Source organism: Ochotona curzoniae, unplaced genomic scaffold (assembly GCF_017591425.1).
Source record: "Ochotona curzoniae isolate NIBS_2020 unplaced genomic scaffold, NIBS_Ocur_1.0 contig_3332, whole genome shotgun sequence".
Lineage (NCBI taxonomy): Eukaryota > Metazoa > Chordata > Mammalia > Lagomorpha > Ochotonidae > Ochotona > Ochotona curzoniae.
Window position 1 is genome coordinate 2,531,615 of NW_024465816.1, and position 14,503 is coordinate 2,546,117.

A 14,503-nucleotide genomic window follows, 5' to 3' on the forward strand; every position below is an offset into this window, starting at 1 on the left:
GTGAGAGTTGAAAACAAGTCATTTAGAAGGTCAGTGATTGCACTTGGGATTCCTAGGTGTGCAAGAAATAGAAAGTGTCTTGCATCCCAGAAAGACACGGCAGCTGCACAGAGCTTTGTTATCAGTTTGAAGATGAGAACTAGAGCAAAACTGTATTCATGGGTGATCTATGACTTAAATCAGTAGATATTTATTGAATATTCTGGGATACAGAACTAGGACAATACAAAAGCCCATCTATCTGGATACAATGGCACTCAGTGTTCTTAATCTTCTTTTGTGGTCTCTTGTCCCCAGCCAACTCACATCAACTTCGTTGCCTTCTGCTGGTCCTAAAGCACAAGATATGCCCTGCCTTGTTGGCCTATGCCTTGTCTTAGCTCGCTAAGCCTGGAAAGTTATTGCAGCATGTCTTCCGGTTTTGAAGTCTCAGGTTAAATGATGCCTTCAGACCCTCCAGCTGGGAGATAAGCTCTAGGTCCTTCTTTCATTAGAGTGTTGTTCCCATCACCTAAAACGTTGCCTGACACATAGAAGGTGCTCAGCAAACATGGCATGAAAGGGCTACTCACATTTTAATATTTGTTTCCTGATCCTGAAGGAGAATGGACCACTGCTCAACAGTAGGTGCTGCAAGCACAGCTAGGAAACAAACCCCAGAAATGCAGGGAGAAATGGACAACACAAAGTCTACTGTAGGATATTTTTAATTTCCTTTCAGGACTTGGTGGTTTAAGTACATAGGCAAAGATATGAAGGATTTAAAGATACAACAAATAAAATTTTTCTTTTTAATTGACTTAACACAAATCATAATTTAGATTAACAGCACTAGAGAAAATTTAGGGTAACTTTACATCATTATTTTCCTTCAACAGAGATCAATAATAAAATGTGTTCAACTTGTCTAATTATTGAGGAATTAAGAAATCCCTCCCACATAATTCTTGTTTCTCAGAAAGATTGAAATTAGAAGCACAAATTAAGGATCTAAAGGAAAAAAGGAAAAAAAAATGAAACATCAAACCTTTAGGATATAGCTAAAGTTGTGTTCAGGGGAACATCTGTAGCCTTCAATGATTTCACTGCTTAAAAATAAAACAGAACAAGATATACAAACACATGACTATCACAGCACATTTGAGACAATTTCTATCTTATTTTTCCTTGATTAGTAAGAGAACGACTAGACAGGTTCCAATGGCTCCAGTGATTTTTGAGATTGTCTTCATTTGAACTATTTTCCTCTTTCATTTCTTGCCTTTGTCAATGCCACAGTGAGAACGAATAAAACGATCAAGAATTTGCCTGTCTGAAAGAAAAATGGGATGACAATTTCCGTGTAAGTCTTTAAATGCTAAAATGGGAACATTCTAGGAAGGTGGAATATATGATTATACGACACTAGATAAGCAGATTTGTTAGGAGACCAAAATAATCAAAGAGGTTGTGTCTAATAACCTGAAAGGCTGGTTACGTGATCATTAGTAAAAAGAGTAAGCTTAATCTTTAAAGGAATAGCTGGCTTACTGAGAATATTGTGGATTTTAGAACAAACACAGGTTCAGTTCTGTGCCGTCGAGAATTAACAAGCCATTGGACCTTCCAATTCTTTAATTATTCACCTTGCAAGACAGGTCATAGTCCTTACCTTACACAGTTTTTGGAAGGGACGCTGTGTACAAAGCACCTGGGCAGAATTTTCCTATCAAAGACACTCAACAAATGGTAGATTTATCCTGTTAGTACTGGGTGCCCAGGGATAGACATTAGAGATATTGTTCCAAAATTTGTATAAGCCAGAGATATTTTTATATCCAAAACATGTCATTGTTATTTTTTTAATATATGAGAAAAGTAGAATGAGAGTAAGAGAGAGAGAAAGATGCTCTCATCTGTGAATTTACTCCCCAAATGTCTCAGAGCTAGTGGGATAGGCTTGGCGGGGCTGAAACGAGGAGCCAGAAACTCCATGCATGTTTCCCATGTGGGTGGTAGAGACCTAATCCTTAGACCATCACTGCTGCCTCCCAGGGTGTGTATTGAAGGAAGCTGGCATCAGGAGCCAGGCAGCCAGGACTCAAACCAGCAGACGTCCAAAGCTGCTGCCTAACCGGCTACACCACAGAGCTTTCCTAGCTTTGCTGTTTTTGCACTATTGGACTCTGACAAGACCATGGCCTTCATTTCTTACCTGCAGAAGGAAGGAATTTTATCTGATCCTAAGCATCTATCTACAAGGGCCCTTCAAAAATTCATACAAAATGCTTTTTATGGAAAAACGCATGGATTTCAAAATATTTTTGTATTTCTGAAGTTCACACGTTTTGTTGTAGTCACCCACCATTTGTTCCTTTGTTGTTGTTAGTGAGCAGTATCTCACTATGTGAATATATCCCAGCTCATTTATCCTGCGCTTCCTGTTCAGAGAATTTGGGTCGTGGCTAGTCCAAGGCTCTTAAGAACAAACTGGCTATACATATTTTTGTACAAATCCTTCTGTGGATATATATTTCCTTTGCTCTTTGGAAAATACCCAGAAGTAGAATTCTGAGTGGTAGAGTAGGTTCTTGTTGAATGCTATGAGAAACTGCCAGATCTGTTCCCAAAGGGATCACACGCTTCAATAATCCCATCACAGTGTCTGGGAACAGCACTTTCTGTTGTTAACAGTTGTTGTTGCCAGTTCTTTTTCTTTTAACCACTGTCTCTATTTTTGTACCTTATGCTAAATATTTTTAAATAAGCAAATAAAAAAAGGAATTCCTCTTTTCTGACGTCAAAGACAAATCACGTTTGGCATGATTAAGGAAGAAGATGAAAGTATGTTCTAATTCATCATCAGCTTGCACGATCGCACACAAAGGCTGCCAGCTGTGGTTCAAACACTACCTATATTGAGAATATGTAGATGCAGATCACACCCCTGTGATTTTGTGTATGCTGTTCCCTCTGCTGGCAATGGCCTTGCCTTTCCTTGTCAGATTCATCTCTGAGACTTGGAGGATACTCACTCTGAGCAGCCTTTCCCCATCTTCTGTCAACCAACAGGGATGGGCCTGGCTCTCATTGGCCACTCATTTACCCCAAGTGTGACCTCCATGACTGCACTGATGACTCTGTTTCACCATCTCCCATACCCAACAGTGAGTTTCCAGGGAAGACAGGTTTGGGTTTTGCTGATCATTGAATCAAATGAACATTATAGGTATTCAATCAATGAAATTTAATGAGTGTGCAGACTTTGAGACCAAGAGAGGAAAGGGGAGAAGGAGAAAGAGAGAGAGAGAGAGAGAGAGAGAGAGAACCTCTCTGATGGCTCATTCTTCAAATGCCTAAATGCCTACAACAACCCAGGCTGGGCTCGGTAGAAACTGAGAGCTTGGGACTCATTCCCTCAGACTAAGTCCTGGAGCATCAACTGCTACTTTCCAGGGTCTTTATGGGCAGGAAGCTAGAATCAGGGGCTGGAGCTGGGAATGGAATCAAGGTACTCTGCTACAGAATGAGCATCTTACCCATTAGACTAAACACTTGCTCCAGTAGATGCAGGCAAGTTCTTACTCCCAAGTCACAGGCCTGGAAGAAGCATCTTCATAAGAGTTTCAGTTGGAGGTAGAGATGAGGGAAGCAAAGCTGAATAACCCCACCAAAACCAGACTGCCGACAGGTGAAGAGAAAGTGGGTAGCTGAGGTAGATTTTATCAATGAGATGATGCCCAAAGAGGAGGACTTTGGTGGTCTGAATCAGATTTTGGGAATAAAAGTAATTCTAGAAAGTAGAGCAGACACTAAAGACATAGAGTTCAATCTCCTCTGGTTATAAATAAACTCAATACAGGGTGTGAATTCTTTATCCTAAGTGCTTGGGACCAAAAGAGCTTTGGATTTTGAATGTTTCTATACTCTTTATACTTTTGGGCATACATCCCTTCTTGGGGCTGGGACCCAAGTCAAAACACAAAATTCATTGATATTTCATGTGCCTTTACACCCATCACCTGAGGATGATTATGTATTTTGGCTATGGCCCAATGGCAGGTGTGGGAGTTTTAGTTTGGGCATCATCTAATGCTCAGAGAGATTCAGATTTTGAATTTCATGTTCAGACTGAGCAGACTCAACCCGCAGCAAATACTAATAACACAAACACCCAGCACAAACTGTTCTCCAGCTATTCTCTTCTCCTTGTCTTTTGTTCTTCCAGAGTTTTTTTCATTGGCCTTCCACATGAAATCTCACCAGGCTATCTCTCTCTCCTCCTTGACTTAGGGGCCACTATCTTTAGGAGAAGGCTGGTCCCCCTCCCCCCCCTCTCTCTGTAAGTTTCAGCCTCCAGTTCTTATTTTGGTAGGGCCTCCTACCCTGATGGATAACCCAGGAGAATGACTAATGCAGAGCCTATGTTAATTCAGCCTGTGACACCTGCCAAGTTCCTTATTCTCTGCCTGTTTGTTCAACCCCGCTGCAAGAGAACTCTGCAGACACATTCACAAGGCAGAAAGCATAAGTGTCATCCCTGACACTATAAAGTGACAGAGGTTGCAATTGTAAGAATTTAAAGGCAACCTTCTGCCTGCTGCTCAGGATCCAACAGAGTGGCACCGGGGGGGAGCCAACCAAAACAGAACCAGGGAAGGGAAACTGCATCCCAGGGGAAGCAGGTCCTACACCAGGCAAGACAATACAAAAGAGCAAAGTTCTGAGGCATGAACCTTAGGCACCTATTCTCTGTGCTGCCTTAAGACATGAAATTCAGAGCGAAGAAGGACAAAAAGCCAAATCTATCCTCAGTTGACCTTGTTGGCTTGCTCATCTGACCTGTGTGGAAGAAAAGCCAAGCTGGATGGACGGCGTTTGTTTCTGGAAGGATCATCTGGTCTTCAGTACTGTGGAAAATGTAGGTATAGCTTGAACAGAGGCTGCCTGAGTATGTAGAGGAGTCCCCTGTTCAGCCCTAGGGGACACCACTGGGGCTCAGTTATACAGAACACAGACTTCAGGAGACTGAGGTGCAGCCACTGGTGTCCATGTAGGCAAGGATGTGACAGGTGGGTCTACCTGAAACTCCCTGGGCAGGTGGGAGCACCTGCTTACGGCAGGCAGATCATCTTTCTAAGGGGTTCAACAGGCTGGGTTGCTGAAGATGGGAAGGTCTCCTGTAGAGCACACAGTATGATTTTGATCCACACATCAATGCTGGGATAAGAGAGCAAGGCGGCTGAGCTGGTGTTGAGCCCCTGCTCTTCTTTCCAGAAGGATGGGGCCAAAAGACACCCCCCCCGCCCGCCGCCAAAAGCCTCCTGGTTTCCTTCTAAAGTGTCTGTCTAGCTCACAGGCATCTTTGAAGAGAATGAAGCTCACACTAAAAAACACAAACTTCTGCCTCTACATTAGGCCAAACACTTGCTGCTTGTACTTTGCTGAAGTTCAACACTTAAGCTCTCCAAGGAGTGGGAAATACCCACTTTTTCCCTCCCAACACACACACACACACACACACACACACACACACACACACACACACACACCTCCTTTTCAGGCTCATTTACTGTACAGTTACATGCTTGTCTAAGACAGCAGATCCCACCAGACATCAGAGATAACCACAAAGGAGAACACTGGCATCCCAACTTGGAACCACAGTCTGTGTCCCAGCTACCCCACTTCTAATCCAGCTCCTTGTTAGTGCATCTGAGAAAGTGGATAATGGCTTAAGTGCCTTGGTGTCTGCCACTCACATGGGAGACCAGCATGGAGTAACTGGCTCCTAGGTTCTGGCTTTGGGTTGGCCCAGTTCCAGCTAAGGAATGAACCAATGGATGGAATATCTCTCTTTGCTGATTTGCCTTTCAAATAAGCAAATATATCTTTTAAGAGAGGGGGTGGAGAGAAAGAAAGAAAGAAAAAGAAAGGAAGGAAGAAAGAAAGAAAGAAAGAAAGAAAGAAAGAAAGAAAGAAAGAAAGAAAGAAAGAAAGAAAACAAATTATTAAAGAGGGAAGTAGAAAGCAAACATAAGAAACAATGCCATTATTAGAAGATCATTTACTCTTTTTGAGGAAGTGATACATGGAATTTTTTTTGCAAATCTTAAAAAGCCTATCCTAAAAAAGTACCACACCAAACAAGAAATCAAGATTCAATGGAATACAGCAAAGCTGTCAGATAGTGCCGCGTCTGCTGGAGAAGTCAGTCAGTGGTAGGAAAGAAATGTCTGCAGGCAAGTCAAGCATAGGTACGAGGAGACCAAAAGTGAATGAGAGCTATCCTTAAAACCAGTGGATTCAAGTTTACACAGTAAATGGGATTTTTAAGGCAATGTTTTTCTTTTTGTAGGTATTCAACTTGAATGGACAGAAATTGGAACAGTTAGGGCCAGTGTGGTGGTGCAGTTGGTTAAGCCACCATTTTTGACACCAGCATCCCATATTGGAGCACAGGTTTAGGGCCTGGCTGTTCTACTTGAGATCCTGCTCTCTGCTAAAACACGTAGGAAAGCAGTGGAGGAGAGACTAAGTGCTTGGATCCCTGGTACATATGTGGAGTTCCGGGCTCCTTCCTTCAGCCTGGACCAGCCCAGGCCATTGCAGCCATTTGCAGGGTGAACCAGCAGATGAAAAATCTCTGTCTCTTTCCTGTTCTGTCATCTGCCTTTCAAATAAATAATAAATCTTTTTTTAAAGAAGTTGAAGCAATTACTACTTGGCATACAATAATAATCTGTAAATGCACAAAATGATAACTTCAAACCTCATCTTACCTTTGAAGGAAATGCCCTGAAGGTACTCTTTGATTTGGGAGGGATTAAAGGAGTTTAAGATCATTAAGACGTCCAGGTAATCCTTCCCGTAGTCACTCTGGTATATGGTCTGCTTCTTGGTGCGTTCTTGATTCCTCATGAAGCTGTGCAGCACAGAGGGGACTACAGAACACACAGGGGAGGTGCCAAACTCAGCAAACACACTCTGCCCTGCCTGGAGTGTAATCAGCTTCCTTCATGGTACTGCAACCCAAGTACCCCATTCTACAGATTCCTCCACTGACAGGCTCTACTGAGCAGCTGGGACTTTTGACAGCAGCTGTTGGGAGTGGGAGATGGCAACTGCATGTCAAGGTTGATCATCATTTTCAGAATGGAAGTTCTTTCTGAACTCATTTCTTCTGCAGGTCACTATGTTAGGGTGGCAGTGTCCACCAGGCACTTGTCTAATACCCAACAGCCACAGGGAAGCTTCTTTTTCTGTCAGGGCATCTCCTGGTACACTAAGAGACCACTCTGGGCACTGGTTATTTTAGAATAAGCAGTTTGGGAGAATGATAATGATATGTGAGGTGTGGACAGACCAAATCACTTGTATTTGATTCTAAATAATGTTCATTTGATGTGGGCTCTGATATTCATGGAATGTCATGAAAAAAATCAACAAAGACATGAAGTGAAAACCCAATTTTCACAGCTTACCCAATCTTTGTTGTAAACTTGAACAATTCATTTTAGCTACAGTTTTCAGTTCTAAGTGTCCCCTTGGAAGGAGCTGTTGGTCCAATGGAGGGACCCAGCATAAGAGATTTGAGGCTACATCCTGAGAAGAATGTGTCTTAGTTGGAAAAGGGAATGTGTATGCGTGACCTGTCATGAGTTTCACCTGTACATGATGAGGTTTTCATGAAGCAAGTTACACCAGTGGACTTCAATTGGAAGAAGAACCAACAACAGATAGTATTTGAGCAAGAACTACTTAAACTGTTGGGTTTTTAGCTGGACGTTTGACAATGGAAGATTTGCCTTAAGGGAGTGGTGCTCTCCTGAACTGTGCCAGGGGCAGAATCATGGGCCAACAGATGGAGGAGATTGTCACATGACCTGAGACTCTAGACTGGTTGTTCCTGGGCTAGCTAGCTTCCCCACTTGCTGAGTCTTCAGTCCTGCCTTCACCACTTGCTAAGCCTCTGCTCTGTAAGTTTCCAGTACTGGTTGAACCCAGCTGCACTCAGAAATAAGTCAGATGCAGACAAACATCCAGTTATCTTTCTAACCAGTAGCTTGGAGGTGGCACAGTCATGACGTTTTTAAAACTTCCATGTTGGAAACACTAAGAATGAGGATCACAAAGAACAGTCCCTTCAGTGGTGGATGCCAAATCTGGACATGCCTGTCAGGTGTACCCTGTGCAGACCCAACAGGGGGATAACTGACAAGTCTTCTCTGACTTCTATCCAGTCTTTTTTTGTCACTTCACAGCAACTGGTCCTTCCTTATGCAAAGAGGAAGTGGTCCCTACCCTCTACCGCTGTCCTTTCCAGCCAGGGGCTTTGAGGAGTCACAGCCCAAGCAATCAGCCCTCATCTGCTGGGTTTGATGTTGGCAGCCACATCCATGACCCGGACTCCAATTTCTTTCTACAATCATTTCTTTCTACAGTTTCTTTCTCCATCCCTGCAGTCAAAACTGGCTGCCACGGCTGTCTGCATAGAGGCACCTGGAGCAAGGCATGGGCCCCATGATGTTGGTTCCAGGCTTCAGGCACACTTACCTAGACCCTGAGAAGCGATGGGCAAGCTTGAGTAGCACCCGTATCTGAAGCTGAAATCCTGCAGCTCTGGGATTTTAGCTGGAGTTTGATAATTCCGTTGAAACTCGGTGTCGAGTGGTCGGGGGATCAACTTTTTCCTTTCCAGAGACACTGGTGAACTTTCCTTAACCTTCTGATCTGGGGTAGGGGTAGAAGCAGAGGCAATGGTGATTCCTAGCAGCTGTTTGTAGTGAGCTTTGCACTCTGCAGTGCTGGTGGCAGCAGCTTCCAATGACTTCCACTAAATCCCACTCTTCCTGTATTTGTAGGTAAAATCAAAGCACTTTTTATGCATATATTAACAACAACAACAACAAAAAAACTTATGGCTTTGTCAAACACAGACAGAATATAAGCATACTTCAGTAAGTACACAAAAATTGAATTAGAAGATAAGTTTAGCAGCAGGAAGTCAGAAGTTAAGATGCACACACTCACATCAGAGTGCCTGAGTTCAATTCCTGTCTCTGGCTCCTGACCCCAGATTCCTGCTAATGTGCACCTGGAAGGCAGCAGCAGTACTCAGGTGGTCTGGTTTCTGCCACCCACACTGGACCTGGGTTGGGTTCCCAGCCCTGTATGTTGTAAGTTTGTGAGAAATGAATCAGCAAGTCATTTTCTTTCTCTGAAATAAAAATAACTTCTTAAAAATGGATGAAAATCTTTCATGAAAAACACAGGTGATGAAAAGACACCTGTAAGGATTTCAAAATTCCTGCACTAAATTATAGTAATCTTTAATTCCATTTTCCATAAACTTTCTTGAAGCACTTTCACATACCCACATGGTTAAGAGTGGTTTCTTTCTCTCTCTTTTATAACAATTTTTACTCCCCAAATCAAAAGAATAGCAAATACTGACAGGGATGTGGAGAAGATGTCCTCCAGCACACTGTTGGTAGGGATGCAAAACAGTACACCATCGCGGAAGACAGTACGGTGATTCCTCAGAAACTGAAACACAGATCTACCTTATGATTCAGCTATTCCTTGGAATACACCCAAAAGACATGAAGACATCATATAAAAGAGCTACTTGTACCTCATATATTTACAGTAGCTCAACTGAGCTGATGCCTAAAATCAACCCAGAGGCTCATGAGCAGAGGAATGGATAAAGAAGCTGTGATACATATGCATGATGGAATACTACTCAGTCAGAAAAAGAACAAAATGTTGTCGTTTGCAACAAATATATGCAATTAAAGACATTAATGCTTAGAGAAGTAATCCAGACCCAAAAAGGAATATATTATGCTTTTTTTTGATTTGTGGTAACTGATATATCGAGTACAAGAAGTCGATATATAATTACCATTATGAAAGTATATCCTGTTTCATTGTCTGTAAATGGTCAATTTTCTATTTTTCATTTGATGTTAGTTTTTATTTAAATCCTCAATGCAAGTAAAGTGTAAAAACATCTAATACAAAATTGATATATTCTGAAAACATACATATTGTTTTCACTATTGTTCTGTTGGAGTAATAATGTATTTTAAAGAAAATTATTATGTCTATTTTATTTTCTATTTGAGAGGCATAGTTACAGAAAGAAGTAAAAGAAGTAGAGAGAGAAAGATATACTGACTTTCCTCCTGCTGGTTCACTCCCCAGTTGGCCACAATGGCCAGAGTTTGGCCAATCCAAAGCCAAAAGCCAGGAGCGTCTTCTGGGTCTCCTATGGGGTGCCATCCTTCATGGCTTTCACAGGCCTTGCTTATGGCCAAGGTATGGGGTTGGAAGTGGAGTGAATAGGGCTTAAACTGGCATGCTGACATGGGCATCCCAAGAGGTGGCTTAACCTACTGCTCCATGGTAGTGGTTCGGATGGATACATTCGTGTCCCTGTGACAAGTGCTCTTTGATTGTGCTTGATGTGAATTCAGAAGGCATTGATTACTGCACCGGATCTGCCCGGTCCTTTGGGTACAGCCGGGAGGCCAGAGTGAGAGCTGTTCTGGCTGGGTATGGCTAGGAGAGCCACATCAGTTAAATTTGAGCTTCAGATAAACAATGAATTTTTTCAGTGTAAATATGCTTAGGTATCCATTTTCTATTGTGCAGCATTATTCACATTTAACCGGGACCCCATATTTCTTATTTGCTTAATCAGGCAGCCCTGGAAGGATGGAATGACACGTATTATTCCCCTCACCTGGATAAGAACTACCAGAATCTTGGTCCTTATTGATGAAAAAGGTAGGTGATATCACTGTCTTTAGAATAACAGGATCATTTGACAGTAACATTCATTAACTGTATGATCCTTAAAATCTATGAAACACTGGTCAAACAGCAGGCCCAATTCCAAACACAGAATGATGCAGCAATTCACTCACAATGACTTCATTTCCAAGTTTGACTGCAAAGTCTCAGTTCAGAGACCCATCATATGCCACACACACTCTTTACTCAAAAGGACAAAGCTGTTAAAAACACAAGTTTTATGAGCAATGTACGAACAGCGCAAATTACAATCGATGTAGAATTCAATTCTCTTTCTAATTAGTTTTGCAGTGGTCTTTGCAGAATAAATCCTAATGTGCATCATTTAACAAGTGATTTGTGATGGCATCTACTGGTATACATTGCATGCAGAGGGATGCATAATTGCATCTACCAGCAGTTGAGAGCATTTCATATTGATCACCTTCTAGACCCACGGAAGAGAGGAGAGGGTTCCCCCAAACTGCTGTCTCTTACTTTGGATTCCCCCAGGGAGTGAGGACACAGGTACCATGGGCCCTCACAACCCACCTCAGACACTAAAGCTCCAACATTCTGACTAGTGGCAGCACTTGACGACATTTCTGAAACTTTCTGACATTGATTCTGGGAACTTCCACATATCACTTGGTTTTTGTCATTTACTAGTGCCTGGAGTCTTGTAGAAGAGTTTCTGTTGAAATGTTTGAAACTTGTGACTCCCCTGGAACCACCCTTCAGCAGGAAATATTTTCAGTTCTTGCAGGTGTTCTGTGTGACACGTCAAGGTTATGGACAATGAAGTCACTGCTCTCTCCCAAGATGTGTGATTGGAATTCATCTGCACAATGAACGGATACTGAGTGGGATAAGTCTTGCAACCCTCATACAGTGGGAAATCAGGATTGCTTGGAGGAGGAGCTCTAAACACACCTGCTGCATCTCACCGCAGACATTGACATGAACCCTAGGGGCTCACGTTGTGATGAGACTGCCTGTGTGCTTAAACATGCTGACTTGGAGCTCTGTACAGGTGCTGTGAAGCCCAGGGAGAAGGAGGGATGGGCTGTGTGGGGACTTGGAGAGGAGGGATGGGATGGAAAGGCAGACACAGCCAAGGGCATCAGCACCGAAGCTGAACATGCATAGAGTGTGTTTGAAATATGGTGATGATGCTGGCACAGCGGGCAGAGAGGAGCATGAGGGGAAGCAGGAGAGGCCACATTGGCACCAGCAGGGCTGGGTCCCAGGTGTCTAAGGCACATGATCCACAGTGAGCCAATAGGGAGGAGGGCGAAGAGGAAAACCCAGAGAAGACTAAATTGGGATCCAGGGTTTGAATTCCTTTTATGACCAGGATCCTCAGTACTTATCACAGGACTAGGTCTCATGAACTCTTTACTAAATTAATGAGCAACAAAAACGTAGGAATGAAATTACTATGGATGAGCAGTATCTGAGCATGTGCTACTGATCGTCCATGTGATGCATGCTTCTTGAGACTCCTGGTTAACTATGCAGTGTTCTTTGCCAAGTGTGCACCGTTCTTTCCAGCTGGGGCTCTTGTAGCTGTTAGAAAACCTCATGCTAGTAAGCTAATGCAGGAGTCACTTAGAAAAGTTTCCCAACTCAGAGAGCCAATCAAAACCTAAAGCCCCTTAGTGGGGTTGACACACACAGAGAAAAAAACCAGAATCCAGAGCTAATCTGACTTCCGTGCTCAACCATACGTAGGCTGCCTCAGGTAACATCCCTGACCCTTGAAGGCTCACATCCCTTGGCTTCTTTCTTTTCTCTCTGCCAACTATGATACAATACTAGTTTGCCCAGAGGAAAGAAATCAGCCCATTTAAGACTGGGTATGGGGTGGTGGTTTGCCTAGGAGGTTAAGCAGCTGCTTGATAAAGCCGCCTTTTGTATCAGAGTGACTGAGTTGAGTGCAAGCTCCGATCCCATTTCCAGCTTCCAGCTAGTGCACATCATGAGCAGCACCAGGTGTTGGTTGACACTGGGTCCCTGCTACCACGTGAGAGATTTGGATTGAGTTTCCAGCTCCAGGCTTTTGCCTGACTCAATCCTTGCTGCTGCAGGAATTTAGAGAGTGAAGCCATGGACGGGGCACTCTCGAGCTCTGTGCATATTTCTGTCTTTCTGGCTCTCCCTATATCTCTCTCTTTCAAAATAATTCTTTTTAAAAACTAGGTGTAGCATCTGTAGAAATACATAATTTAAAGCTTAAGCAAAGACCATTCTGAGTCATTAGGACCATGGATACATAATCCACAGCCAAGTGAGAACTAATTCTGTTGCTTTCATCAGCAGATCTAGCTGATCCAAGCCAAGTTCTCCAGGCGTGAATGTAGAAGTGAGCCCTTTTTAGTTCTCATCACTCCTCTGCCTGAATTCAACAATGAGGCTATAAAGCTACAACAGGAAACTAAAAGTATTAGTGACACATAAAAATAGACTGTGACAGTTGTCACATGAGGAGCCCTACAGAACGAGAGAAGGATGGCCCAAAGCTGGGGATCAGAAATGGCCACCAGGAGATCAACAAAGCACACTTCTAAGAATAAAATTATGGGAAATCAGTTATAGGCTGCAAGAAGGAATGGAAAAGTGTTCCCCAGGGCAGAAGCAATGAGACCACAGGGGTACAGTGGGTCTGAAGTAGGGACAGTGGTCTTGTCCATGGACACAGGTGTTGTCATGGGTGGGCAAGACCCATGCAGGGACCAGTTGATACGGATCATAGAGGTTAAGATTCTTAGCTTTAACCCTCAGGACAACAGGAATTCCTTGAAGGGGTATAAGCCATACGGTGACAACCATCAGCACATCCAGAAAAACATGATGAAAGTAGCATGAGATTGGGGTAAAGGAACAAAACTGAAAAGGAGACTTGGAGGTCATCCCTCAGAGAGACATTGGTAGCTTGAGCTAAGCCAGGGCTGTGGGGGCAGAGTGAAGCAGATGGAGGTGAGAGATTTAGAGGGAGTCTTGACATGTGTAAGTTATTTGTCTGCGCAAGGGAAATCCTAACTTACTCACACTGAGTAAATGACTTTGACCAGAAGCTCCAAGACACCTTTTAAGAATGCTGACATTTCAAGTGATTCTTCCACAGCCCATAACGTTTATCTGCAGAGGTCTTTTAATTCTGTGAGATTCTAACTTCCGAAAGGGTACTTCGGGGACTGACATCACGGTGCGATGGATAGAGCTGCTGCCTGCGGTGCTGGCATCCAATATGGGTGCTGGTTAAAATCCTTGCTTCTCCACTTCTGATCTAGTTCCCAGCTAATGGCCTGGGAAAGCAGTGTCGAATGGCCTAAGATCTTGGTCCCCTGCACCCATATAGAAGACCTGGAAGATGCTCCTGACACCTGGCTTCAGACCAGCCCAGTTCTGGCTGTTGCTGCCATTTGGCGAGTGAACCAGCTGATAGAAGATCTCCCTGTGTATCTCTCCCTCACTGTATTACTGTCTTAAAATTTAAAAAAAAAAATAGATCTTTTTTTAAAAGGGTAATTCCTGGAGTAGGAATTTAGTCTAGTGGCTAAGATGCCCATGTTCCATGTTTGTCACTGGATTTAATTCCTGATTCCTATTCCTGACTCCAGCTTCCTGCTAATTCAGACCCTTGGAGGCAGAAGGGATAGTTCAAGCAGCTGGGTTCCTGCCCTCCCACAGGAGACCCGAACTGATTTCTCAGCTCCCA

The 14,503-nt window shown here is 43.3% G+C and overlaps 1 protein-coding gene across 1 annotated transcript in view; it reads right to left on the reverse strand.

The window, feature by feature from the left end:
• Positions 1-703: 703 nt before the first annotated feature.
• TEX26 (testis expressed 26) overlaps positions 704-14,503 on the reverse strand; it is a 35,808-nt gene continuing 22,008 nt past the window's right edge. Inside the window, exons 5-7 of the mRNA XM_040979898.1 lie at positions 8,536-8,712; positions 6,762-6,923; positions 704-1,312 (exon numbers count right to left, since the gene is read on the reverse strand). Of these exons, the coding sequence (XP_040835832.1) occupies positions 1,251-1,312; positions 6,762-6,923; positions 8,536-8,712 (401 nt within the window). The 3' untranslated portion in view covers positions 704-1,250. The remainder of the gene's footprint in view (positions 1,313-6,761; positions 6,924-8,535; positions 8,713-14,503) is intronic.